General features: G+C 45.6%; 1 protein-coding gene and 2 pseudogenes across 1 annotated transcript; all 3 read right to left on the bottom strand.

Annotated features, from left to right (window-relative positions):
* Positions 1 to 27,979, bottom strand: part of LOC141020631 (putative disease resistance protein RGA4) — a 355,307-nt pseudogene that overhangs the window by 229,248 nt on the left and 98,080 nt on the right.
* LOC109751694 (uncharacterized) lies at positions 4,357 to 5,553 on the bottom strand. The gene is made up of 2 exons (XM_040401202.1): positions 5,110 to 5,553; positions 4,357 to 4,552 (listed from the first exon to the last, which is right to left on the bottom strand). The coding sequence occupies exons 1-2, from the start codon at positions 5,355 to 5,357 to the stop codon at positions 4,357 to 4,359; spliced, it is 444 nt and encodes a 147-aa protein (XP_040257136.1). The 5' UTR covers positions 5,358 to 5,553.
* On the bottom strand, positions 20,476 to 21,927 carry LOC109751695 (pentatricopeptide repeat-containing protein At3g24000, mitochondrial-like; annotated as a pseudogene).

Raw genomic sequence — 27,979 nt, 5'->3', positions numbered from 1 at the left:
CTCCGTGTTCATGGTCGACGTCTTGCCCTCCGCATCCACATGCATCGTCGTCTCTACGGCCGACATCCCCATCTGGCGTCACCGCCTCGGCCGTAGTACACAACACGGAGGGCCAACTCCAGCACGTGAAGCTAGTGGACACAGAGCAGGTTCACCAGTCGTAGGAGCTTCAGCGCGAGCACACGCACGCGAGTGTTGACAGCGCAAAGCATATTCACTACTGACAGGAAGCAAATCATGGCCAACATCCCGTTCAACACGTGCACCGGCCTCCGATCGTCTACTTTTCCTCGATGTCGATAGCGGCCGCGAACGTGCTGGCCGCCTCCGCCGGCAAGGCGTGGTTCCATCAACGTTTGTGGCAGATGGCGTGACCAGACCACAGGAGCGGGACTACACGTCGTCATCCACAGCAGCCACGGTGTCCGTGCCACCGTGCTCCCTCGTGTGTGGGCGTGGAGCAACTGGCCACTCCTCTACGAGTTAGCTTGGAGCGGCGAGTTGCTGTACCACGCGAGCGAGTAGAATGAGAGATCTGACCAGTGGCTGCTGTGTAAGGGGATCATGATATTTTGCGCCATCGAAGATGGGCAACCCGCCGTTCGTCTCCTCCCCGCCGTTTGCTGCTGATGGACTCGTCGGAAGCAGAGCAGAGGAGAGGAGGAGAGGAAGGAATGGTGGGCCTCTCCAGTGCTATAATGTTACAGGGCCGGGTACAAGGGCCTCAGCAGCCCACCCCAATGCTTTTTCGTTTTCTCTACATCGATGTGTGTGCCAGAGTGCGGGCTTATGATGCCCGGGCACCATGGAGGCCATTGCTTTAAAAAAAAAACAATATTTAAAATTCATAAATTTCAAAAACAACTCCGTGGAAACTTGTATGTGTCCACTCGTATCCATGATTTTTTTTAAAGGAGAACTCTTCTAATCAACCGGCGGATCACATCGTTCCCACACATGACGTGTGTCCTCTATGGATTTAAATTTCCATAATAAGTCCTTTGTTGCAAAAAATTCTGTAACATGACCCCTGTTGCATAAAGATTCTGTAATCGGTCTTTTAAATTTTTGCAACAAGACCTCCGTTGCGAAAAAAAATCTGCAACAAGATTTCTGTTGCAAATAAATAAATAAATTATGCAACAGGATATATGTTGCAAAAAATTTCTGCAATAAGTCATGTGTTGCAAAAAAATAAAAAAAGCATAGGCTTGGGCGATTGCAACAAGCTGGTTGTTGCAGAGAGCCTTCCGCAACATCACTCTTGTTGCAAAGAAGTGGCTGCTTACGTAAACAGGTTTAACGTCTTTAGCGTGTCCATCCAATGGACAATGAGCCGGTGGATATTTTCTTATTACTTTTTTAAAAGTTTTTTTGTGTGTAATTTGTAAGATGTCTTCACCTGAAAAATGTTGGGGCCTGTCCAACATGGTCAACGTTTTTTGTGTGTAATTTGTAAGATTTCTTCTTTACCCGAAAAATGTGCCTCCCTTCCCAAAGCCTGGCTGCAGTCCAGCGAAATGTTGTTGACGAAGTGGTCTTGAGAGAATGAGCCTGAGAGATGCCCACATTTGCAGCACGCCACACTGCCATGGTGGTTTTGGAATTCGGGTCACGGCATCCGCGCTCGCTCGCAGCTCTGGAGGTGTCTAAGATGTGTCGAACATCGACTGCCTTGTCCTTTTTTATGAATGAATGCACACTTCAAAGAGAAACTTGGCTCTGTACAACATCACAGATTTAAGAGCTGCATGAAGGCCTGACGGCGAAACTGGATTAATATTGGATGGTTCTGCTTCTAATCTGCACCCATTCCATACCCCATTCAATGAAGGTCCCAGTTTCAGGCCCTGACCTGAAGTTTTCGACACCTGCTCTGTTTTGTCTGAAGAAATCGACACCCACCAACTTCGCGCCTTTCTCGATGGCTCAGCACAGTCAGATCAAGATCCGACGGCAACTTACCATCTCGCCATGAGTTAAGGTCCTACCACCTTGATCATCTTCCCAAAAGCGATCAACACATACTGCTGCTACCAAGTCTGGAGCACAATTAAGATGATGCAGTTGATGGACAAGAAGAAGCTACTCATCTGAAGAGCATCTTGAGCTGCTCGATGCGCCAACTGCAGTAAATTTTGTGATGACCCACTCTGGTGATGATGATATCTTGGGACTCCATTACCTTCGGTGATGATCAACGGCGCATGCTCCATTAAGCAGACGCACACGGAATATGATTTCTGGAATACAACTGAAGGCCAGGACTTGAAGCAAGCCAGACGAGATGAGCAGCATTCTTTCTTCTGCTGAGAAGAAGAAGAAGAAGCTGGCCATTTATCTCACCTGCAAGCAAAGCAGCAGCAAAGGAGTGACAAGGCCCAACTGGTTCAGAAAGCTAAATCACTGGCAGATCATACCAAGTAGAGTAGCTATGTGAATTCAGAGGATGATCAGGAGAGAAGCTAAATATAGCGAATTAAGTATACACATTTACGCCAACCAGGACATGGCGGCTAGGGATAGATACCCCAAGCACAAGAAGATGAGCTCTAGGGCTCTCAGATAGATCTTGAGTTTTATACCCATTACAACCAGTGAAAGGTAATTTTAAAACGCTAAAGTAGAGTAGGAGAACAAAGAGACAGTAATTAAAGGTGATTCAAACAGCCACAGATCCAGTCTTCATAGCTGTATTTTTTTAATGCGCGATCAAGGGTGGTGGTGTGTCCTGGTAGTCAGGCTGAATACTAGAGCCCTGCTAGGCTGCTACTGACAAAGATTTTCTTCCTGCAATTAAACTTCTGTGTGATGTGTGGACTCCAGGCTCCTGAGCCAAGAGATCATCTTTCCTTCAATTGCCAATTTGCAAAGGCCTGCTGGAGCTGTCGTTGCCCTTGAAGCAACTAAGATAGTGTCCTCCATAAAAATTGTTGTGTAGATGCAAGAACGTTTTCAAATATGAGTACGTTTCACAGTCTGTTGCAGCTTTGTGACTTATACATGGGGAATACATTTTTCTGATCTTTTTCATCTCTTTTGTAAGTGCACCAAATACATATATTCTGTTGTTGTCGGTTGCAAAGGATGATTTTAGCAATTGCTTTTTCTGTAACAGACATATACAGTACGCTTGTGAAAGTAATTGATCAAGATGTTAAATCTTGACCTATATCATATCAGCTAAGTGAACTGTGGCCACCCTTCATTCCCAAATTATCAACGGTTTAGCCATTTTCATGGACAACAAGCCATGGGCACTGTGCTTACGTTAGAATAACTAAAATATAGCTCTTAAATGGAATGGAGTATTGCTCATTTATCTCTTCTGGATGCACAAATGATATGATTTAATTGAGATGCAGTTGTGAAGTCACATGATCTTATCTAGCTGCATACAATTGATTTGAAAGGACCAATAAATAATTCTGGCACTCAGTTTTTTTTTGTTTATCTCCAAATGCTCCAAGTTAGGAAATGTTGAATGTTGCCATTTTTTGTTGTTGTTTATCACAAGGGGTTTGCAGCTATATGATCCTGCTTGGTTTAGTCCTGCACGGTACTGTATTCTGATCATAATGTTGGTTTATCACATATCAACACACGGATAACTAATCTAAAAATGAGATGATTAGATGGGTTTTTTCTTTATATATGCGTAGGAAGTCGAGTTATAGGTTTTTATGGAATTGCATCTTAAATAAGGTTAGTTTTTCTTAAGTATTATGTTTACATGTAAATTTTTTATTTTTGACTGACCGTGGCAACGCACAGGCATTAAACTAGTGTACATAAAGTTCAAAACAGTGCTCTTGGAAAAAGACTGCATAATGGACAACATTATTTTCAATGTCAAAATGTAGATATACAAGCAGAGATGACCAAAGTGTGTATATGTCGATATATGTCAACCCATCTGGACGTGATAGAGATTTAATATACATTTTCATTTTACAAGGAAAAAGTTAAACTTTAGTGAACCAGAGCTACCAAGGCATAAGTCATATGAAGTGTGACACTATTACCGACTATTTGCATAGAACCATATAGCATTGCTAGTGCGAATAATCACGAATAATGATTGGCACTGGTATTCTCATATGTAGTAAATACTTATATTTAAAAGAATTGGATGTTAGATGGCAAAAAAATTCAAACACTAAACTAAATGATTTGCTGGCAAAATTATTTGTGTCATCATGTAATGGTAGATACTTTTTGTATGAATCGAGAAGAATAAGAATGTTGCCACATGTTGCAAATGACATTTGTTCGTAGTAAAACAAGCATATTTCTGTCTATTAGCTGTTGAACATTAGTAACGCCGAACATGACCATCACTTACTAATTCTACAGCTAATTACTGAAAAATGTTACCTGAGATTCATCCATAAGTGTATCACCAATATTGGCCTTTCCATTAGATTGCTCGGTTTCAGCAGATGAAGGTTCTCCATCATTGGCCTTGTTCTCATTATCAGATTTGGCAGATTCTTGTCTTTGACCTTGGACTACAGAAACCTGTCGTGTGTCCAGACTCAGTAAATACACACTAACAAGGTATCAGAAAAGCAAGCAAGTGAAAATACCAAGAGTGTGGAGGTAAATGTTGTCGCCAACAGTGAGTCAACTTGTCAGTACAAACATATGACGAGAAGGGGGACAAGGCAAGCAAACACTGTGAGCATGTACTTCTACATGACCCAAGTTTGAACCTGATATAAAATGTGTTTACAACCATGATCACTTGAAGATTACGTATAATATTTGAACTAAGCTAAACAATAATTCTCAGGGCGTTGCTACGCTGAATTAATATTACTATTCAGATTTCAGAATAAAAGACTAATGTAAATGGTTAAAGAAACTTGCTGATTATTCGCCAAGTGACAATTAAGGTGATATAGCTTACTAGTGTAATTGTGCAAATTACAGTTTGACAGCACCAGTAATTCTTATGAACAACTAGAACTGTAGAAATAACCAATACAAGTTCAGTACAGGGGGGACACCACAGCTGTACAAAGTTGCAAATCCACAGATATTCAAATATGTTTCAACCATATGGTCTCTGATCTTTTGCATAATATAAGAGATCAATTGATATTTCAAGAGTTCAATTCGACCAACATACAGAAAACTGAATCGGCAGAAAAATGAATCTTTAGGCAAGCAGGAAACCCAAAAGAAGCTAAAGATACGGTCCCGGTGGAGGAGGCAGCAGCGGAGGTTGCCGTGGCCGTGGCGGCGGCGATGGGGACCCACTCCTTACGCCACTTCCTAACGGGCCTAGTGAATGTCGTTGCAGGGCCGTAACGGGCCATGGAAGGGAATTCTTGTAACGGAGGATGTGGCATTCTTCTGCGGCGAGGAGAGTATTGACTATTGAGGGTGGATCAAGAAGTTGCAGTCTACAAGTCAAAAAAGAAAAGAAAAGAAGAAGTTGCAGTCTATGTCACGAAGAGATCTAGGGAGCTTTTGGTAGAGTTAGGTGCAACTTTCGAATGATTAGATGTACCTTCCCCTTTTCCTCTCTCGTCTCGTTAGAGTACCCTTGAGAGTCCCTCCTAAGCGGCCGAGGCGATCCCGAGCCTTTCCCGGCGGCGTTGCCGGCCGGCGATGGCGGAGGAGAAGCGCCGGAGGTCCCGTTGTATATACCTTAGTTATGATTTCTGCTAGCCTGTCCCATATGGCGAATAGGAGTAGAGTCCCACGCTCTTGCGGACAGATCTAGGGCGGCTCTTTGCTGGTTTCCATTGTTGTTCGACTCCGGTGGCAGGAGTTGTGGCAGGCGGCGGAGCTGGGGTGGAGGATCTCCATGAATAAGGTCGTTCTTCAAAGCTTCGATGCTCGCGGCTTTGGGCGCCACGTGGAGCAGATGTGGCTAGCCGATTCCGAAAAACTTCCGAGGTGGAAGATGGCCTTGGCGGATCGGGCTGCAAGCTTTGTCAATAAGCGTCTTTGATGCGGCTAGCCGCTCGTTGTGGCCCGATCTTCACGGATTGGCCAAAGGGGAGAGGAGGGAAGACGAAGAACACGAAGAACACAACGATGAACACTCAAGAACGCAAAGTAAGATATATGCCCGTTGGGGAGACGGGGGTAGCCGGGATAACTAGCGGGAAGTGAACAACTCCAAGAGAGACCGGCAACTACACCCGAGGCTGCCTCCGGCGACTCAAGAATCGAACCCAACTCACCTTGTGTGCAACCGTTTCAACACCACGGTAGGTTCACCGTGTCAATAGAAGCAACAATGGTTAGTTGTGGTAGATTGAAAGAACCCTAACTGAACTCCAAGGGAGAAGGATAGGTATTCTTGTTGTAGCCTTGATTCGATCTAAATACAAGCAAGTAGATGGAGTAGCCTTGATACGGTCCAGGGGATCACCCAAGGAGTAGCCTCTAAGAGGAACCAAAAGAGCTAAGCTCAAGTCTATTCTTTCCCAATCTCAGATCTGAAGTGGGGGTTTCTATTTATAGAGGAGGGGGTAGGTAGAGGGATTACAGGGGAATATTCCTTTTTCCCACGCAGGGGAGCCGGCCGGGCCGGGCTGGAGTCAACGCCTATGGAGGTGCGCAGGGAGGCCGGATGGGCCGGGCTGGTGGCCGAGCGCTCCGGCCTGAGGGGTCGCAGAGAGGCCTGGCTGGACGCCGGGCAGGTGCCTGAGGCGGCCGGCCTGAGGAGCCGGCTGAGGCCTGGCTGGAGGCCGGACAAGTGCCCGAGCGCGCCGGCCTGAGTGCGCAGGGGAGCCGGCCTAGGGAAGGTGTCATGCACCAAGTACTTGGCCTTGGGAAGGTCGAGCTTGTATGCGTTGTCGTTGATGCGCTTGAGGATCTTGAAGGGGTCGAGCTTGGAGTTGCGTTCGTTGGGGAAGCGATCTTTGCGTAGATGTAGCCAAACTAGGTCTCCTTCTTGAAACACCAATGGCTTCTTGCCCTTGTTCATCTTGGAGGCTTGGTGTTCATTGTGCTTTTCGAGTGTAGCTCTTGCTGACTCATGGAGCTTCTTCATGTAGGAGATTCGCTTGTCGAAGTCCATGTTTACTCTCTCTTGAAGAGATTGTGGGAGTATGTCGAGGGCGGTGTTGGGGTTGAAGGCGTAGACGGTCTCGAACTATGTTTTCTTGGTTGTTTGGTGATGAGCACGGTTGTAGGCGAGCTCGGCATGTGGGATGCACTCGTCCCAATCCTCAAGGTTCGGCTTGATCAATGCTCGAAGGAGTGAGGAGAGGGTTCGGTTCACCACTTTCGTTTGCCCATCCGTTTGTGGGTGGTATGCCGTGGAGAAGAGTAACTTGATGCCGAGCTTGGCCATGAGGGTCTTCCAAAAATATGAGGTGAACTTGACATCACGGTCGGAGATGATGGTCCTTGGCACTCCACGAAGACGGACCATTTCCCTGAAAAACAAATTCGCAATGTGTGAAGCATCGTTCGTTCTATTACATGGTATGAAGTGTGTCATTTTTGAGAAACGGTCAACCACAACGAAGATAGAATCCATATTGTGCTTAGTGCGTGGAAGTCCTAACACAAAGTCCATGCTAATGTCACTCCATGAGAGTTGCGGTGTATGTAAAGGTGTGTAAAGACCATGAGAATGCAAAGTGGACTTAGCTTGGAGACATGTAGGACATCGCTTGACGAGGCGCTCCACATGAGTTTTCATCTTGGGCCAATAGTAGTGCGTTGAGAGCATGGCGTAGGTCTTGTCTCTTCCAAAGTGTCCCATGAGTCCACCTCCATGCGATTCCTTCAATAATAAGAGACGAAGCGAGGACTCGGGGATGCACAATTTGTTAGCTTTGAAAAGGAACCCTTTGTGCAAATGGAAATCTTGAAATCCTCGATGTGGGGAACATTGCTCAAAGATGGGGCCAAAGAAAGCATCGGAATGATATGAATCCTTAATGTCATCTAAACCAAGAACACTTATTTCGAGACGTGTAAGTAGGCATTCCTTGCGAGATAAAGCATCTGCAACAACATTGTCTTTATCCTTTTTGTATTTGATCACATAAGGGAAAGACTAACTCTACCCACTTAGCATGTCTTTTGTTGAAATTCGTTTGACTTTTCAAATACTTCAAGGACTCATGATCGGAATGAATAATGAATTCTTTTGGCCAAAGGTAGTGTTGCGAAACTTCCAAAACACGAATCAAAGCAAATAGTTCCTTGTCATAGATTGGGTAGTTCAATCGTGCTCCATCAAGTTTCTCACTAAAGTATGCAACGGGGCGACCTTGTTGCATGAGTACACCACCAATTCCTATGCCACTTGCATCGCACTCTATCTCAAAGGTTTTCGAAAAATCATGTCTGTAAGGAAATAATATTTCACTACAGTAAAATTGTTTATTCAAAAACATATGGATGTTATCCTCCGTGTCCTTGGGGTATTGCCCTAGCATTGCATCATTGAGGACACGTGGGTCAATGAACCCAATGCCACCGGTTCCTTTACATCCCCGAATCTTCATTCTGCATATAATATATCGTACAGTGAGGATAATAAGAAGCAGTGATCGAAAAAGCTGAGTTAGAGACTTAATTACATAAATAAATTAATCACTTACAGACAATAGGTGCTGATGATCGATTTGTCGAGGGCGTCTAGATTATAGAGGTCAAAAAGATCTTGAAGATAAATACAGACCGAGTCGTCGCGGAAGAAATGCTCCTCTGTAACTTTCACCATGAGTGTATCCAGCCCATTTTTTGAGGCTTTCAAGTACCACTGATGCAGTTGACGCTTCAGTGTTGATAGAGAGCCGAGCAGATTAGGTCTGACGAGAGACTTCCCTGGCTCATATTTCCATGCTGCGAGGGGATCAGCAATTGTGAAGGACCCGTCGCGACCGCTTAGCACTTGCTCAACAGTCATACCATAATCTCTGGCAAGCCTCCTAACTTCTTCCATATCAATTTGCTCGGAGGGATTATGTGCAGCGGGCAACACCTTGAGCGGGGAGGCCGCTTGTTTTTCCTGCTCCCCGTGCTGGGGAATTGTGTTCCCCTTCTTCAGGGCTTTGGAATAAGTCTTTGATAAACCGTGCTCATAGTCCGATGGCAGATTCAGCTGAACTTGGGATGGCATTTCCAGCATATCCTTGAAGTGTTTCCGTACTGCCGAATCTATTGGCTCCTTTGGCGGCTCCAAGGGTTTCTTTCCCCACATAGACATCTGACGTTGCATGTCCGCAGCCACCCACGCATCGTTCTGCTCGTCAGTCATATGGTAAGGCAACACCTCTGGCGGCGGCTTGGGTTTCTTCTTCGGAGCAGCTTTCTTCTTTGGGGAAGACTTAGAGGTACCACCCTTCTGCTTTTCCCCGCGGGACTTAGTGGGCGGCGGAGTCGGCTGAGGCAGCGAAGATCGAGCCAGACTCGAGCTGCTGAGGTCCATGGCGTCGAGGTGTGGACTCGTTGTAGGTGGTTGTGGTGGCGGTGGACTGCGTCTCGGAGAAGGAGGTGGCGGTGGACCGCGTCTGGGAGAAGGAGGTGGTGGTGGTGGCGGCGGACTACTCATCGGAAACACAATGCCTTTCTTTTTCCATACTATGATGTTATTGACGGCTTCTCCCAGTGTCTCTACCCCATCACCTCCGGGGATGTCAAGCCGCAGTACCCTCCAAGCCTGCTTAACATCATCCACACCGACACGAGCATAACCAGGTGGAATCGGAAGGCTATGGCAGGTCGCTCCATCTACACAAGGTAAAGCATAGCCGTCTGCCACCTTGATGGATACGTTCGAAATCGACACATGTAGCTCACAGCTTGTCTTCTCCTTGATTGCATCACGGCCTCCGTCTGTGCAGCGGCATCATGTATCATCCGTGTAGTATCCATCACCGCTGCATCGCCAGCCGGGACCTCCGTTGAAGCCACGCTGCTCCGGCGTTGAGATGGGCCTACGTTGAATGTAGGGTCTTGCTCCTGGGAGCGCAGTCCTCTAAGCTCGTTAATCTGGTGCTGCTGCGCCTGAAATCTGGCTTCCATTTCACCAAGCCGGTCTGCGACCTCCGCCTCCTTCCGCTTCTTTCCTCTCGCTCGGCTTCTATATGGATATACGCACTCTTCCTTGGTAAACCCAGTACACCACGAATATCCTCCCCAGCCTCGTGTCCAGCCGGTATGTTCCGGATTCCCGAGGGCCTTCGTCGGCTCGTCATTCTCTCGATCCGGCTTGAACTGTCCCGCTTTAACCTCTTTGAACACTTTTTCAAGTGCTGCAAAGGGGGCCGCAATATTTTTATCCATAATAAGGTTCCCATTTGCGTCAAACTTTGCCCCATGCCCAAGTAACCAATTTCTTGACCTCAGGGGAAAATCCGCTGTAGCTGGAGTGATCCCCTTAGCTCGCAGATCTGCCTCAAGTTTCTCAAACTTAGGCAATGCAATCCTGTAGCCACCTGGACCCATAGTATGGTGATATACCTTCTTCACCGCATTTGCCTTATTCTTTGCTGACCTTAACTTACCCTCTTCTGATTGCTTGTACGCTAGAAATGATGGCCAGTGTCGCCTCTGCTTCTCTAGCGGCCCCTCGAATATTGGGACTCTTTCTTTCTTTTGATATTCTTTCCATAATCTTTTCTTGTAAGTATTGAAAGCCTCGGACATCTTCTTAAGAGCCCAGTGCTTGACTTTCTCGCGCATTTCCTTTGCTTCCGCCTCTGTATCAAGGTCTGGTAGGGTGAAATGTGTCATGAGCTTGTCGAAAAGAGTCTTTTTGGACCTATCAGAGACAAAAGAAACTCCAGGACGATCGTCTTCCTTTGCTGGCTCATTCCATTCTTGAACACTTATTGGGATGAGGTCTCTAACAATAACTCCACATTGATTTCTAAACTTAGTTGAAGCCTTATCGGGATGAGCAGGTTCGCCGGAAGGATAGACTGCGTTGATTATCATATGTTGTCCAGAGGCCATCTCTCCAGCCGGGCCTTGTTTCGACTTCTTGCTAGACGATGTCGATGCAGAGGTCTTCTTGGAAGCAGTAGGTTCCACGACCTTCACTAAGGCTTGTTCATCGTTGCTTTTTTCCGCTTCCACATCTGATCCTTGCAATTGCTCTTCTTCCTCCATTCCCTGACCTGAATCGTTCAGGTACTGCGAGCCGTCGTCATGATCTCCATCGTCATTGGGTCCAACGGGGAGTGTACTTTCTTCTATTATCTCGAACACCTCTTCTTCACCCTCTCTGCCGTCCATAGCTCAACTAATACAAATGGAAGATAAAATACATTAGTAAGTCAAATAGTTCTAAAAATGAAATACTTCAATAATAAAATTCTATTAATGACAACACATGAATATTTCTACACATGTCACTAAGTCATATGTTTACTAAGTAGAGAGGAAGTTAATGATGATGATCATGAAACTTCGGATCAAGTTACTACAGAACTTCGTAGGTCAACCAGAGCACAATCCGCACCAGAGTGGTACGGTAATCCTGTACTGGAAGTCATGTTGCTAGACCATGATGAACCTACGAACTATGAGGAAGCGATGATGAGCCCAGATTCCGACAAATGGTTGAGGCCATGAAATCTGAGATAGGATCCATGTATTAAAACAAAGTGTGGACTTTGGTGGATTTGCCCGATGATCGGCAAGCCATAGAAAATAAATGGATCTTGAAGAAGAAGACTGACGATGATGGTAATGTTACTGTCTACAAAGCTCAACTTGTCGCAAAAGGTTTTCGACAAGTTCAAGGAGTTGACTACGATGAGACCTTCTCACCAATAGCGATGCTTAAGTCCGTCCGGATCATGTTAGCAATTGCCGCATTTTATGATTATGAAATCTGGCAAATGGACGTCAAAACTGCATTCCTTAATGGATATCTTAAAGAAGAGTTGTATATGATGCAACCAGAAGGTTTTGTCGATCCTAAAGGTGCTAACAAAGTGTGCAAGTTCCAGCGATCCATCTATGGACTGGTGCAAGCATCTCGGAGTTGGAATATACGCTTTGATGAAGTGATCAAAGCATATGATTTTATACAGACTTTCAGAGAAGCCTGTATTTACAAGAAAGTGAGTGGGAGCTCTGTAGCATTTCTGATATTATATGTGGATGACATATTATTGATTGGAAATAATACAGAATTTCTGGATAGCATAAAAGGATACTTGAATAAGAATTTTTCAATGAAAGATCTCGGTGAAGTTGCTTATATATTGGGCATCAAGATCTATAGAGATAGATCAAGAAGCTTGATAGGACTTTCACAAAGCACATACTTGATAAAGTTTTGAAGAAGTTCAAAATGGATCAGTCAAAGAAAGGGTTCTTGCCTGTGTTACAAGGTGTGAAGTTGAGTCAGACTCAATGCCCGACCACTGCAGAAGATAGAGAGAAAATGAAAGTCATTCCCTATGCCTCAGCAATAGGTTCTATCATTTATGCTATGCTGTGTACCAGACCTGATGTGTGCCTTGCTATAAGTTTGGCAGGGAGGTACCAAAGTAATCCCGGAGTGGATCACTGGACAGCGGTCAAGAATATCCTGAAGTACCTGAAAAGGACAAAGGATATGTTTCTCGTTTATGGAGGTGACAAAGAGCTCGTCGTAAACAGTTACATCGATGCTAACTTTGACACTGATCCGGATGACTCTAAGTCACAAACCGGATATGCATTTTTATTGAATGGAGGAGTTGTTAGTTGGTGCAGTTCCAAGAAAAGAGTCGTGGCGGGATCTACATGCGAAGCGGAGTACATCGCTGTTTCGGAAGCAGCAAATGAAGGAGTCTGGATGAAGGAGTTCATATCCGATCTAGGTGTTATACCTAGTGCATCGGGTCCAATGAAAATCTTTTGTGACAATACTGGAGCAATTGCCTTAGCGAAGGAATCTAGATTTCACAAAAGAACCAAACACATCAAGAGACGCTTCAACTCCATCCGTGAACAAGTCAAGGACGGAGACATAGAGATTTGCAAGATACATACGGATCTAAATGTTGCAGACCCGTTGACTAAGCCTCTTCCACGAGCAAAACATAATCAGCACCAAGACTCCATGAGTGTTAGAATCATTACAATGTAATCTGGATTATTGACTCTAGTGCAAGTGGGAGACTGAAGGAAATATGCCCTAGAGGCAATAATAAAGTTGTTATTTATATTTCCTTAATTCGTGATAAATGTTTATTATTCATGCTAGAATTGTATTACCCGGGAACTTAGTACATGTGTGAATACATAGACAAACAGAGTGTCCCTAGTATGCCTCTACTTGACTAGCTCGTTAATTAAAGATGGTTATGTTTCCTGACCATAGACATGTGTTGTCATTTGATGAACGGGATCACATAATTCGAGAATGATGTGATGGACAAGACCCATCCGTTAGCTTGGCATAATGATCGTTTAGTTTTATTGCTATTGCTTTCTTCATGACTTATACATGTTCCTCTGACTATGAGATTATGCAACTCCCGAATACCGGAGGAACACCTTGTGTGTTATCAAACATCACAACGTAACTGGGTGATTATGAAGATGCTCTACAGGTGTCTCTGAAGGAGTTTGTTGGGTTGGCATAGATCGAGATTAGGATTTGTCACTCCGAGTTTCGGAGAGGTATCTCTGGGCCCTCTCGATAATGCTCATCACTACAAGCCTTGCAAGCAATGTGACTAATGAGTTAGTTACGGGATGATGCATTACGGAACGAGTAAAGAGACTTGCCGGTAACGAGATTGAACTAGGTATGATGATACCGACGATCGAATCTCGGGCAAGTAACATACCGATGACAAATGGAACAACGTATGTTGTTATGTGGTTTGACCGATAAAGATCTTCGTAGAATATGTAGGAGCCAATATGAGCATCTAGGTTCCGCTATTGGTTATTGACCGGAGATGTGTCTCGGTCATGTCTACATAGTTCACGAACCCGTAGGGTCCGCACGCTTAATGTTCAATGACGATTTGTATTATGAGTTATGTGATTTGATGACCGAAGTTTGTTCGGAGTCCTGGATGAGATCACGGACATGACGAGGAGTCTCGAAATGGTCAAGAGGTAAAGATTCATATATTGGAAGGCTATATTCAGACATCGGAAAGGTTCCGAGTGATTCGGGTATTTTTCGGAGTACCGGAGAGTTACGGGAATTCACCGGGAGAAGTAATGGGCCTTATTGGGCCATACGGGAAAGGAGGAGGCAGGCCAAAGGGGAGGTGCCCCCCCATGGGTCCGAAGAGGACCAGGGGAAGGGGTGGCGCCCCCCTTGCCCTTTCCTACTCCCTCTCTCTCTTTCCCTCTTTCCTTCTCTCCTACTCCGAAAAGGAAAAGGATTCCTACTAGGACTTGGAAGTCCTAGTAGGACTCCATACTCTTGGCGCGCCCTAGGGGGGCGGCCTCTCTCCCTCCCTCCTTTATATACGTGGGTAGGGGGCACCCCAAAGGCAATCAAGATTTGTCTTAGCCGTGTGCGGTGCCCCCCTCCACAGTTACACACCTCGGTCATATCGTCGTAGTGCTTAGGCGAAGCCCTGCGCCGGCAACTTCATCATCACCGTCACCACGCCGTCGTGCTAACGAAACTCTCCCTCGTCCTCAACTGGATCAAGATCTCGAGGGACGTCATCGTGCTGAACGTGTGCTGAACACGGAGGTGCCATACGTTCGGTACTTGGATCGGTTGGATCGTGAAGATGTTTGACTACATCAACCGCGTTACTAAACGCTTCCGTTTTCGGTCTACGAGGGTACGTGGCCACACTCTCCCCGCTCGTTGCTATGCTTCTCCTAGATAGATCTTGCGTGATCGTAGGAATTTCTTTGAAATACTACGTTCCCCAACACTTGGTCCAACAATTATAGCCGGACATGAAACCGGACTGAAACAGGTGGCTGTGGATGACTATGTGGGAAGAGTATTCCTTCTGATTCCGACATACAGCACATGGACAACACATAAAATTATTCTGCTTGTTTGCCTGGGCTACATCGAGAAAATAACCCACGCCTTTCATGAACTCGGCAGAGCGTCGGTCAGCGTACATCCATTGCCGGTTCATCTGCATTATATAATTATCAAGAACCATTACAGAACATCGTGAATAGAGAAATGACCAATGTACATCGACAGATGAAAGGATAAAGTTGGTACCTCGACCGAGGAGGAAAGAACGAGGAGAAAGCTTAATTAATTAAGTGTGGCTCGGACAACTTAAATCATGTTTGTTTTCTGCGACCTGAAGTGGCGTTATGCTCCCGGGGATTTCATCGAACACCTCTTGTGCATAGGAGGGAAAAACAAATCAGCACACACCCTCACACCTTCTGTATGTCCTCCAAAGTGAGTGGCTGATGGGTGGAGGGTGGCTGGCCGCTTTTATATAGTGGGGGGCCTTTAGCCCCGGTTGGAACCACGAACCGGGGCTAAAGGTGTTGCGGGCAAGTGCGGCACCCTTTAGCCCCGGTTCGTGTCTCCAGCCGGGGCTAAAGGCCCCCCATGAGCTGCTCTGCTTGCCCCGCCCCCAGTTCTGCAGCCTTTAGCCCCAGTTCGAGCCGGGGCCGAGGCTAAAGGGGTGTTTTGGGCTGAACAAAAGGGGTGTTCTCCACTAGTGGTCTTTCTAGATTGCGGCCGTTGCTGTGTTCTGGCCTACATCAACGACTCTCCGACCACTACTTAGGGTGACTTCTTTTGTGCTTATGCTTATGCATAAGCAGGCTTCTCGGATTCGGTGGGAATAAACTCCTGCGGGGAGAAACTATTGGGAGACTTCTTTTGGCTTATAGAAGTTGGGCTCCTGACTTGTGCAATATCTATAATACCCCTGATTTCTTAATGGTCTTTTTGGATAACAATAATATTTCATAGCCTTCACATTAGTAAGAACACCAAACCAAGGATGCTAGATAAAATTCTGTAGACAATGTGAGTCGACCACATTACAATGAACTTGACTGAAAAAATAAACACGAATTTAGCCACACAAAAAACATGCATGTTCCCTTCTTAATGGTGCGGCCCGAGGTGCGATGCATTTTTTTTTCACGTTCGGTTGACTCGCGAGTGGGGAAGCAGAGAGCGTTCGTGCGGTGGCAATGCACCCATAATTTCGTGCAACGACATGTCCAATTCCCGTAAATCCACCCGTAAGCAGGCTAGAAGCCACAAAAGAAGTCACCCTTATACAAACTACTGGGTTTTTTGAAGGTCCCCAGAGACTGCGAAAAAACGAGGTGTTCTCACGGCGTGATGTCGGTGGATGGTGTTTGTTCTTTTAAAAAACTTGTTTGTAACTTTATGTTCTTGTAAATTTTGTTTAAAGATAATACATGGCGTTGGGCCTTTTCGCAAAGATAACTTTATGTTCTTGATGTCGGTGGATATGCATGGCGCGCGCGAACGGCATGCACGCACCTGAGACGTACGAGAGGGTGGAGACGGCGAAGGAGAGGGCCGCGTCGACGTCGCAACGCAATGTCGTTGTGTTCTTGGGGAGGGATGGGTGTATATTCCAGTGTCGAGAGAGGAGAGAATGGGGCGGCGAGGTTTTCCTATTTATGTTCATGCGGAACGGTGGCATTGCTAACCAATGCATGCTATGCATGCTAAAGTATATCATCTCGATCGGCGCATGCCTCCCATTTGTACAAATATTGGCCTGATCCGTTGGCGAGATCGCCGGGGAGGGTTTCGCGGCAGCCGCAGGACATACGTACACCAGTCAAAAGTTGCCTGAGTTCACAACACAGGGTAACAGGCCTACCTGCAGGGCAGTTGTTAATTTTCACTGATAATGTGTGTCAATTTCCGTGACCATATACCTACGCCACCGCCCAAAGGGTGTCTTTTCATCTATATATGTATATATATATATATGTATATATATATGTATATATATATATGTATATATATATATATATATATATATATATATATGCTCCCTTTCGTACGTCAGAAGTGCAACAGTATCAAGACCATCACACACATCCGCACGCGCGCGTCCAATCCACCACGACCTATGATCCCGCCCATCTTCGTGGCACATGGCAACGGAGGAGATCGTCATCGACATGCCGGTCCACGGTGGTGAGGATGTCGTGCAGTGCACGGCGGCGGCTGTGGAGGCTGCAACGGCGGCAGAAGATGTTGTGAAGCGTGCGGCTGCGGCGGTGGAGGCTGCAGCGACGGCGGCGCTGCACGCTGCATCACCTGTTGCTGACGACGACGGCGACGACAACCAAGAACTGCGCGCGCAAAGGAAGTGGATCAAAGAAAGCAAGACGCAACTTGTCGTTCTGACAAGCTTGTTCGCCACTGCGGCGATCGCGCTGGGCATTGCCTCCCCCATGGGGCTCTGGCACTGGTGGAGCTTGGTACAAATTGCTGGGGGGAGGGGGGCAATGCAAAAAATGAGTATTTGAGGTTGTAAATTGCTAAAAAAATCTCATCTAAGTTTACCCTAAATTTTTGGTCCAAGATTTGGGGGGGGGGGGGGGGGGGGGGGGGGGGCAGCGGCCCCCCTCGGCCTCAACATAGCTCCGCCAGTGGGCTCTGGCAAGACGACCTCGCCGGGCCGGGAGGCCAGGAGGCTGGAGAGCCCGTCATGATCCGCAACTACGGGCCCAATTATTTCCGGTTTAAATTGGCCTCCGACGTTTCCTTCCTTGTCTCAATCTTGATCATGCTCATGCTTTCAAATGCGCGCGCTCAAGTTTATAGCCTTTGTCGACATGTGTTCACTCGTCTTCGCATGGACTGCCGCCACGAACCCACGGTACATCCTCCGTGGTAGTATCTTTAACTACATGGGACCACGGAGCCGGTCGAAGGGGAGAAGAACAGATGTGCAGGAATCACTGAAAACGAAGTGCTTTTCTATGAAAGAAAGCAGAGGAAGAAGCTGCATGCCTCTTTCCCAGTCGGAGATAAAAAAAACATATAAATTCATGTTGCTGTCAAGGATTCGGAAAGAAGATGAGATAGTGAAGGTCGTGAGGACCGGGGATCCAAAAACGGCGCACCAGCGCTTGGCCGGTGGTTTCCATGTCAACAGGGGTAGCAGTCGCTGGCGGACCCAGGAAAAAACTGGTGGGTGGGCACACTCCATATTTGTTTTTCCACACTACCCATGTGCGATAAAAAATTGTCAAATGAATAATATAAAGAACCACACTCTATATCTGTTTTTCCACACTACCCATGTGCGATAAAAATTTGTCAAGTGACTAATATAAAGAACCAATTGATTCACAACATATGTTTCAAATGTGCATGGTTCCATTACAAATAGTTTAAAATATGAACAAACTCTTGCAGGATGAAATATAGCACAAATAGAAAATTACATCACTAATATTTGATAAGTCTACAAAAGTCAATATCAAGCCTTGCTAATCTAGGGGTAAAAGACCTTATCCCCAAGCAAAGTTTGGTTTCTAATCTAACATAATCTGCACAGGGGGCAGGTATGGTTTGTTTCCCTTTTGTGAGAATTTTGCAAAAGAGTTACACAAAATATATAATTCTACACTGCCATCTCTTGACAAAAGTTTATGTGGGTATCCATGGTGTGAACCTAGAGACTGTCTTAATAAAAAAAAACTGAAACTGTATGGGAGGACACAAAAGCAATTTTATTGAATACAAAGAGCCTATGCCCAAACTATGTTTGGTTTCAAGATCAGAACGATCTGCACAGCGAGCTGTTATGGGCTAAACATTGGACTAAGTTGCAGTGCATTAATGTGAAAATTTTGGCTATAGGTAAAAAATCTTGCTGAGAGATAGAAATTTAGAACACACGATGTTGGCAAGCAAATAGATGGAGAACAAAAATTCTAAAAATGTCTTAGACAGAAGTTGAGACACCATAATGATACTACCTGATTTCGAATTGGGAAAGAAACGAATGTACCAATACACAATAACAATTAGCACAAGCAGCAGTGTAGCACTTTTTTTTTTTATGAAAATGGGTGTGTGTTGATTATGATGAAAAGGTTTGGTTACAGAAACCATAGAGATCTTTGGTAGCCACAGCCTCCACATCAGGAGGAACAGACTCCGAAAGCACTTGGGAACATCGGTACTGGGGATTTAGGGATAATTGGCTGTTTGGGGGCAGCTACAGATTTTGATTTTAACCAAGCACGACATGAATAAGCAGGCAATAACACTGAGGCAGACTTACCGGCTGGCTGCTCTTCTCAGCTGCTGTGGTTCTGCGGCCGCAGGGCTGAGCGGCGAGTGGCCGGCGGAGGGGCCGGGGAGGGGAGGGCGGGCAGAGCAGCCGCTGTTGGATCGATTGGGTGCGTGCGCTCAGCCGCTCACTCGTGTACAGGACAGAAGTAGAAAGAAGCCAAATTGGTCCACCCGCTAGGTCCGTAGTTGACATATACAAGTTTTTTTTTTTCAAAAAATATCTGGCCCACCCGCTAGGTCCGCCCATTGTACAATCAGGATTTGAATCTTTTCTCAAACAAACAAAATCAAAAAATCATGACTTAAATCTAACCATCTAGATTCAACAGGCAACATTTCAGTAATGGCTCTTGTTCCTGTGGAGCAAGTACAACTATTTAATATGTTCTAGATAGCGACAGAAAGAGATTGAAGACAAAGTAAAAACCTCCCTGTTATCATCAACAGACCAAGAACAGCCAACACTTATGTGGAGTACGTATATTTTTGTACAAGGCTGAACTGCACAAATCAAGGCTGGAAGGTAATTAAGTAGGTAAGTACGGAACTGCATTCTTTTGGTGGACAATCACCTCCTTCAGCCGAGTACAACAACCATGCAGATTCTCAGAGTTTCTGACTCCCAAAAGGGATAATACCTTCTGTTTGTGAGGACTTGTGAAAGCACCGATCAAAAGAACGATGATTAAGTGACTACAGAAGACCCGTGGTCAGTGCCGGAGGGCGATACCTGAAATGTATGAGGTGGTAGTGTGCATAAGTAGCAAATCACCCAGCCTTATATTTCTAGAATTAATTACGCCTAACACTATTTCTCTGTGGAATTCATCCGATGTGGTAATTAGGTTTTGGAAGTCAACCCACCATCATTTGCAAATATCCGCAAGATATATTGTTGGGAATTTTTACCTGAAATAAAGACATCCGAAGCATGCTTCTATTCGGACATTGCACCTCCAAATGCAGGTGGTCTAAGTTCCTCTCAGAAACCCATAAGCCACACACACACACAATAATGCTGCTTCTGCAACCTGCGAAATTTTAGTGATTGTGCTATAAGAGCGAAAGCACATGTCTTCAAGAGTAGCTCTTAATTTCCCTCCCTCCCTCATGAACGAAATGAATGCTGAATGATCTTGAGGGCTGCAGCATGCTGTTTGTTCTGCCGACAGAAAATCAAGCAGATATGGCTCGACCTGTGCATGAACAAGTTCTTGTTGTCTGTTACTGAATCAACCCATGGCCGTGTAGATTCATAAACACACTAAATATTAGCAGAATCACCAGTAATCTCCACAGGAACAAGACCCATTACTGAAATGGTGAAATCTATTAGTGTCCCTCACAACAATCTCCCTTTTAAAAACTTTGGAGACGTATTTGAATGCAGAGTGGCAATCCCCACATATCCTAATATTCTTCATGATCCGAATTGTTGCCCCTGTAGGCATCTGGATCAGTGCAAATGCGAGCGCGATCTTCTTGCTGTGGTACTGTAAGTTTGTCTCCCTCTCTTGATCATCTACACGCACAAGGACATAATCCATATCAGGAACATATCCTTCTTTCCTAATCTTCATGGTTATCTCATCCCACATCTTATATATCTCTTCCGCTTACCTACTTCTTCCGCTTATAGATCAACAACCGTAACATAATGGTCAATCTCGGGCTCTAAATTATACTCCTGCGTCATGTTAAAGTAGTGCTTTCCCTCCTTCACCAGGCCTCCATGGGTACAGGCGGTCAAAATGCAAAGGAAGGAGACCTGATTCAGGTAAATGCCGGATTTCCTCATCTCCTCAAAATGGGAGATTGCTTCGCTTCGGAGTTCCAAGTAACTAGATCTTTACTCTCCACACGGTCAAACACCTTTTTCGCGTCAACCATACTCCCCGATTTTGCATACATATATGTCAAGAATTGTGTTCCCAAGGAACCGCGGTCAGTTTCTGCCGAGACTTAATCATATGTGCATGCACCCACTTCCCCTGCTCAAGAGCACCTAAACTAGCAATGGCAGTGAACAGGCTGGAGTAAGTAAAATGTGTCGCCTCAAACCCATTTCTTTGCATCTCGGCCAACACCTTTAAAGCTGTTTCTCCGTCGCCCTTCCTTGAAAACCAAGAAATCAGAGCGTTCCAGGGAAACCCCGTTCTTCCTCCCACACCGCGCGTACATGTCAACAAGTGCGCTCCCAACGTAGACATCCTCATTCCAATCACACTTCATGGCGAGAGCATGGATCTGTCCCCCGACGCCACTGTCCGCGTAAGCACCAGCGGCCTTAAGGACGCTGGCGAACGTGAACCCGTACGTTAGGCTTGAAGCTCCCCTTGAGCATGCTGGGTAGCAGCGCAATGGCCTCCTCCGGCATGTCGTTCTGCGCGTACCCGGCGATGAGCGAGGTCCAGGAAACCATGTCTTTCCTCCGCATTTCGTTCTGCGCTTCGAGCACGCTTCCGCCCTTGCACTACATGTGAATGAGTGAGTTGTCGAGGAAGGCGTCGCCCGCGAACCGTGAGCTGGCCAGGTGAGCGTGGACTTTCCTGCTGGCATCCTCGAGGTTCCTGGACTGCGCGCAGGCGGTGATGAACGCGTGGTAAACGCGCGGGGTCGTGCGGGGCGAGCTCGCCGGCGTCCAGGGGATCGAGGCCACGGAGGACGGCGGAGGCGGCCGCGACGGGGTTGGCCGCGGCGGTGGTGGTGAGGTTGGCGGGCGAGGGGTAGAGTCAGTGGCGGACCCAGGAATTGAAGTTAGCTGGGCCGAACATTTAATGTCTAATTTTTTTTGGGTACAAACACTAGTAGAAAAAGGGTCAAATTTGAAGCACAATAGTGCCGGTTTGAATTTGAGCCGGCACTAATGTGTCCATTAGTACCGGTTCTAACAGCTAGCCAGGCCGCTCTCATTAGTACCGGTTCATGGCGAACCTTTAGCACCGGTTCGTGCCACGAACTGATACTAATGACAGTGGTGGTAGGAGTTGTCAGTCTGGGCCCCTCCAGCACTTTTAGTACCGGTTCGTGTCACGAACCGGCACTAAAGGTCGTCCTACATAAACCCTTCGTCCATCTGAGCTCGCTCTGTTCTTCCCCTTTTCCCTCTCCTCTCTGTTCTTCCCCTCTTCCTCTCGAGCTCATCACACATTTTTCTCAAAATTTGTCAAGATTTGAAGGCCCCCATCCATTCAAATGATCACAAAGGTTAGCAACTTTGTCCTTTCATCTCTCATTGCTAGATTAGCTCTTGCAATGCTTTATATAGTGATTAATTTGTGAGTTTAGTAATTTGGAAGGAATTATATGTGCTAGTATTTGATTTATATGCAATCTGAGGTCAAAATAACACTTAGTTTGCATATGTAAGTGTGGTTTACTTAGTGCCTTCTAAATCTCTGTTGTAACCACCATCGATCGCCCGCACCGTCCCGTCGCCGGCACCACCTTGTGGTGAGCCTCTTGTTCATGAATGTTTTATATAAAAAATTGATGTTTGTGTGATTTGGATATATAGTTACTCGTATAATTATCTTACCCGTACGTTGTTTGTTATACATAGTGACATGGTTTTGATATCCGTCCCCATCGGCCCTCGTCCTTGTTATGATTCGGATGTGGTATATTCTTTTTTAAAACTATTTGTTGCATTTCGTGTTTATGACAAATTATGTCCATCAAATTGACATAGATATTTTTATCTAGGAGGTATGTGAACCGGAAATTCCAACCGACCCTATTGTCGAGAGGTTAAAGTTAGTTGAAAGAGAAAACGAGTATTTGAAAGAAAAATTGAAAAGAATTGAGGGGGAGAAGATGGAATTGGATTTGCATGTTGCCGATGTCGATGATCACAAGATCAAGATGGAGAAAATGCGCTCGAAGATTAGAAAGATTAGAAAATATGTCATTGATAGTGATGCTTGGTATCATTATGCTGTTGGATCAATTGTTACCTTAGTTGCGATCTTGATCGCATTTGTTGTTGCATTAAATGCTTTAGCTAGAGAGTTATTTGTTTGTTGCATTTAAGTGTTCTATGAACTTTATGTATGAACTTGTATTAATTTGGTCTTTTCGGTGTTGTGCAATGAAGATGAGCCGACAATGGATGTACGATGATCAATGCTCTCCGGAGTTCTTTAATGGCGTGCACACTTTTCTGCTTACGGCTGAGGCAAACAAGCGGACGGATGGTTTTATGCCTTGTCCATGTGCTGGCTGTAAGAATGATCACAATTACTCTAAGTCAAGAACCATTCACGTCCACCTGTTTGAGTCCAGTTTCATGCCCCACTATAATGTTTGGACCAAGCACGGAGAGAGAGGGGTTATGATGGAAGACAATGAAATGCCACTCTATTCAACAAAAACTCATAGCATTCAGCAACAAAAGAATAAAAAAAGCTCTTAAAAACTAGTAAACTGCTAACATAGACTATTATCGCTTGAAATGCGCATCTCCAGCGCTGACCCGCAAATTCCTCGGGTATATGTTCGTTTTTGTGTTCGGACGTGGTCCGCGGATATGACATGGAAGGGAGCCATCCAACGCTAGTTACAAAGTATCCAGCTAGGAGCACTACTAGGGAAAAGCCTAGCAGCAGCGCGGGTACTAGGTATATCAGTATCGCGGGGACCGGCGCTACTAATAAGGCGCTACAGCTAACCAGTAGCAGCAGCGCGTGCACGCCCGCGCTACTGCTATACAAGTGTAGCAGCAACGTGCTGCATGGAAACTCGCTACTGCTAATAGCTCTAGCGCGCTTTGGCTGGACGCGCTACTGCTACTGTCACGCTGCTGCTAACTTTTCTCCACTCGCTACTGCTAATTTTTGTAGTTTTTGATATTTATTTTTCTGCATATTTGTTTTGTATTTGAACAGGCTTTATACAAGAATCTTTAGCAGATACAAATGTCATCATGATACACATACAAATGGCTGTGAGACACAAATGTAATCATAGCATATACATACAAATAGTCTCATCATAATCATCATCCAACACAAAGTGGTATCTCGTCATCATCTCGAAAATAGCGATACATGCAAGTCTCGAATACTTGCAACTACAACATCATCCATCTAAACAATGGTATACGCGAGAAGAGCTATCACTATGAGTGAGAGCGGAACTATGCAGTACATGAGGCGGCGGTTACGAGTCCTCTCTCGCGCTAGCGTGAACCTCAAGTAACTAGCTTCTCCTTCTTGTCTGCTTTTGAAGCCTTTAAGGCTAGCGCCCGCGAACCCATTCACTTGCGCCTGACACTCAGGCCACTCGTTGTACACCCCCGGAACCTTCCATTTGTACACGACATAGCACTGCCATCTCGCCATCAAGAAACTAGGTACCTGTTAGAGATGCATCTTCATCAAGCGGATGTACAATCATATGCAACAAAATATACTAGAGCAACATGAAAAAGAAAGGGTTAGCAACTAGATGCAACATACAGTACGCAAACTAATTAACTAGAGGTACGCAGGTCATCGTACCCAAACTAACAAAGTAGCGTTACACAAGTTCGGCAGGGACCGTGGACATCACAAAGTTTCATCGCTACAGAAAGTATACAAGTTCAACCGACACATATCATCATCATCGGCATCGTAAATCACTAGAAGTTTCATCCTTCCATATCATCGAGGATGGACCCTAGCTTCTTGAACAGCGTGAGGTCATGACGTTGCATGCCTATGCGAGTTCGGAAGTCAGCTCGCAATATAGGGCCGTGGTGGAACATCCCCTTCTCATCGATGACTTCTTTCATGATGATTGTCGCAATGTCCCTTTGGATGCGAAAGAAGTCATCTCTAAGTTTATAATCCGCTTCTCCATGAGATTCTACCCATTTGTGGATATGATCATCATTCCTGCTTGTCATGCGAAGCTTTTGGTGATCCGTACTGAACTCAATCATGAGATGGAGGATGTAGAAGCCATTTTTTCTTGCCTGGTTTTGGGACATGGATGCAGCAGAAGTTAGTTTTATGCGTGAAACCCATCTTCTTGTTCCTTTGTTTGCTGATCTGCATGTGGCCAAATCTAATGCTGAAGCCTTGGAGAGCATCATCTAGAATTTTCATTATGTGGGTGTAGACCGTCTTCTCGTAGATTCTGGAATGGTCGAAATACACGGCGTGGGAGACTCGCGGGTAAAGAACGATAAGGACGGCGCGCCTGTTGTTGCGGGGAAAAGACACCTCAAATTATTCTCCATATGAGCGAGAAGGAATGATTGAAATGTACGAAAGGGTTGTCCGGAACTGACTTACTTTGGATGATAAGGCAGGAGGACAATTTCCTGGTCCTTATTATGCACCATGAAGTTTTGGAGGTAGTCCCTAGCAGTTTCATGCTCAAAGTTGCCGAGACTCAAGAAAGACTCGTGCATGTAGTACGGATCCGCCACACAGATTTGTGAGACTTCTTCTCTCTTCATGACGGAGCTCATATGTAGCGCAAGAAGGCGGATGATGTAAAATTGAGCCGCCTTGTCAGAAACATCTCAAAGATATGGTCAAACCGCAGGAAGAACACCTCTGCGGGCCGTGTGTCGACGTAGCACTTCCCCTCGGGCACACGAGCCGCGTATGTTGGATATCCTGGATCCTTCGAGGCTAGTAGGCTTTTCTCAGTCGACAACACATGGTCGTGCAGTCTCCTGAGATCCCCTGATAGTGCCTCCAGCGTATTCGGCGGTAGCATCGGCTCGCCCGTGAGATGGAACATGGCCACACCTTTCACGGGTACACGCTCTTCAGAATCCATCGTCTGGCTACTATGTGCTCTGGCTTGTTTGGAGGCAGCTATCTTCCCCGATCTATTGCTCTCCTTTTTCTTGGGCACACCTTCCAGACCCTTCCTTAACCCCTGCCCCAGTGTTCCCAGGCTAAGCACTGTACGACCCCCGGCTAGTTGAGCCTGTGTTGAGGCGGCATCTTCAGGCGTGTCCTGTGAGGATTTCATGAAGAGAGACTTTTTGCAATCCCTGCTACGACCTTCCTGCCCGGGCAGATCATCCATATCCTCATTAGCATGCTGATACCCCGATTTGTCATATGGTTGACTCATCATATCTAAGTCACACTCATACGCGTTTGTATTGAGGAAACCCATTGGGTCGACCTCCGTCTCATCATCCATTCTCTGTTCTACAGGACCGATTACATCAGCCAGTACTATTGCACCCCCTTCATCACGTATGCTTTGATCACACCATCAAAACATTTATTCCAACTCCGAGAGGCTTGCACCAGTCCATAAATGGATCGCTGGAGCTTGCACACTTTGTTAGCATCCTTTGGATCGATAAAACCTTCTAGTTGCATCATATACAACTCTTCTTCCAAAAATCCATTCAGGAATGCAGTTTTGACATCCATTTACCAAATTTCATAATCATAAAATTCGGCAATTGCTAACATGATTCGGACAGACTTAAGCATCGCTATGGGTGAGAAAGTCTTATCGTAGTCAATTCCTTGAACTTGACGAAAACCTTTCGCAACAAGTCGAGCTTTGAAGGCAGTAACATTACCGTCAGCGTCAGTCTTCTTCTTGAAGATCCATTTATTCTCGATGGCTTGCTGATCATCGGGCAAGTCAACCAAAGTCCACACTTTGTTCTCATACATGGATCCCATCTCAGATTTCATGGCCTCAGGCCATTTCGCGGAATCTGGGCTCATCATTGCTTCCTCATAGTTCGTAGGTTCGTTATGGTCTAGTAACATAACGTCCAGAACAGGATTACCGTACCACTCTGGTGCGGATCTTACTCTGGTTGACCTACGAGGTTCAGCAGTAACTTGATCTGAAGTTTCATGATCACTATCATTAGCTTCCTCACTAATTGATGTAGGAATCACTGGAACTGATTTCTGTGATGAACTACTTTCCAATTTGGGAGCAGGTACAATTACCTCATCAAGTTCTACTTTCCTCCCACTCACTTCTTTCGAGAGAAACTCCTACTCTAGAAAGGATCCATTTTTAGCAATGAATATCTTGCCTTCGGATCTGTGATAGAAGGTGTACCCAAAATGATATATGTCTTGCAATATGAATACTTGAGGTGACAATTGGGGTATCATATCGATTCACTTGATATGTGTCTTGGCATTCAACTCGTGGATTCCCGCGGTGATATTGTGGTAATCTATGCATAGGGGTTGATGCACGTTTTTCTCCGACGGAAACTTTGGGGTCTCCTTATAGTTGTTTGTGTGGATTGAGTATTATGAATATGAATTTGCTTTGGTGTTATTCTAGTACGAACTCTTGATTAGATCGATCGGGAAGAATAGCTTGCGTTATTCTAGTACGAACTCTTGGATACATTGATCGGAAAGAATAGCTTTGAGGTGGTCTTATACCCTACAAACAATTTCTATCTTTTGTTCTCCGCTAATAGGAACTCGGGAGTGACTCTTTACTGCACTTTGAGGAATAATCATATGATCCAACTATGTTAGCATTGTTGAGAGGTTGCACTAGCGAAAGTACTGACCCTAGACCTCATTTTTAAGCATTGCAATACCGTTTGTGCTCACTTTTGTTACTTGCTACCTTGCTGTTTTTTATTGTTCGCACTACAAAAACTCATATCTACTATCCATATTACACTTTTATTATCATCTCTTCGCCGAACTAGTGCACCTATACAATTTTCCATTGTATTGGGTGTGTTGGGGACACAAGAGATTTCTTGTATTTGGTTGCAGGGTCGTTCGAGGGAGACCATATTCATCCTACACCTCCCACGGATTCATAAAC

Source organism: Aegilops tauschii, chromosome 2 (genome assembly GCF_002575655.3).
Source record: "Aegilops tauschii subsp. strangulata cultivar AL8/78 chromosome 2, Aet v6.0, whole genome shotgun sequence".
NCBI classification, from domain to species: Eukaryota; Viridiplantae; Streptophyta; class Magnoliopsida; order Poales; family Poaceae; genus Aegilops; species Aegilops tauschii.
The sequence above is the reverse complement of the archived record's forward strand: the minus strand, read 5'-3'. Positions and strand labels throughout refer to the sequence as shown.

Coding starts and splice junctions, on each gene's coding strand:
- LOC109751694 (XM_040401202.1), bottom strand. CDS start 5,357: ATGCCACATCCTCCGTTACAAGAATTCCCTTCCATGGCCCGTTACGGC. Junction 4,553..5,109: donor TTGGTCGAATTGAACTCTTG/AAATATCAATTG, acceptor ATACCTTGTTAG/TGTGTATTTACTGAGTCTGG.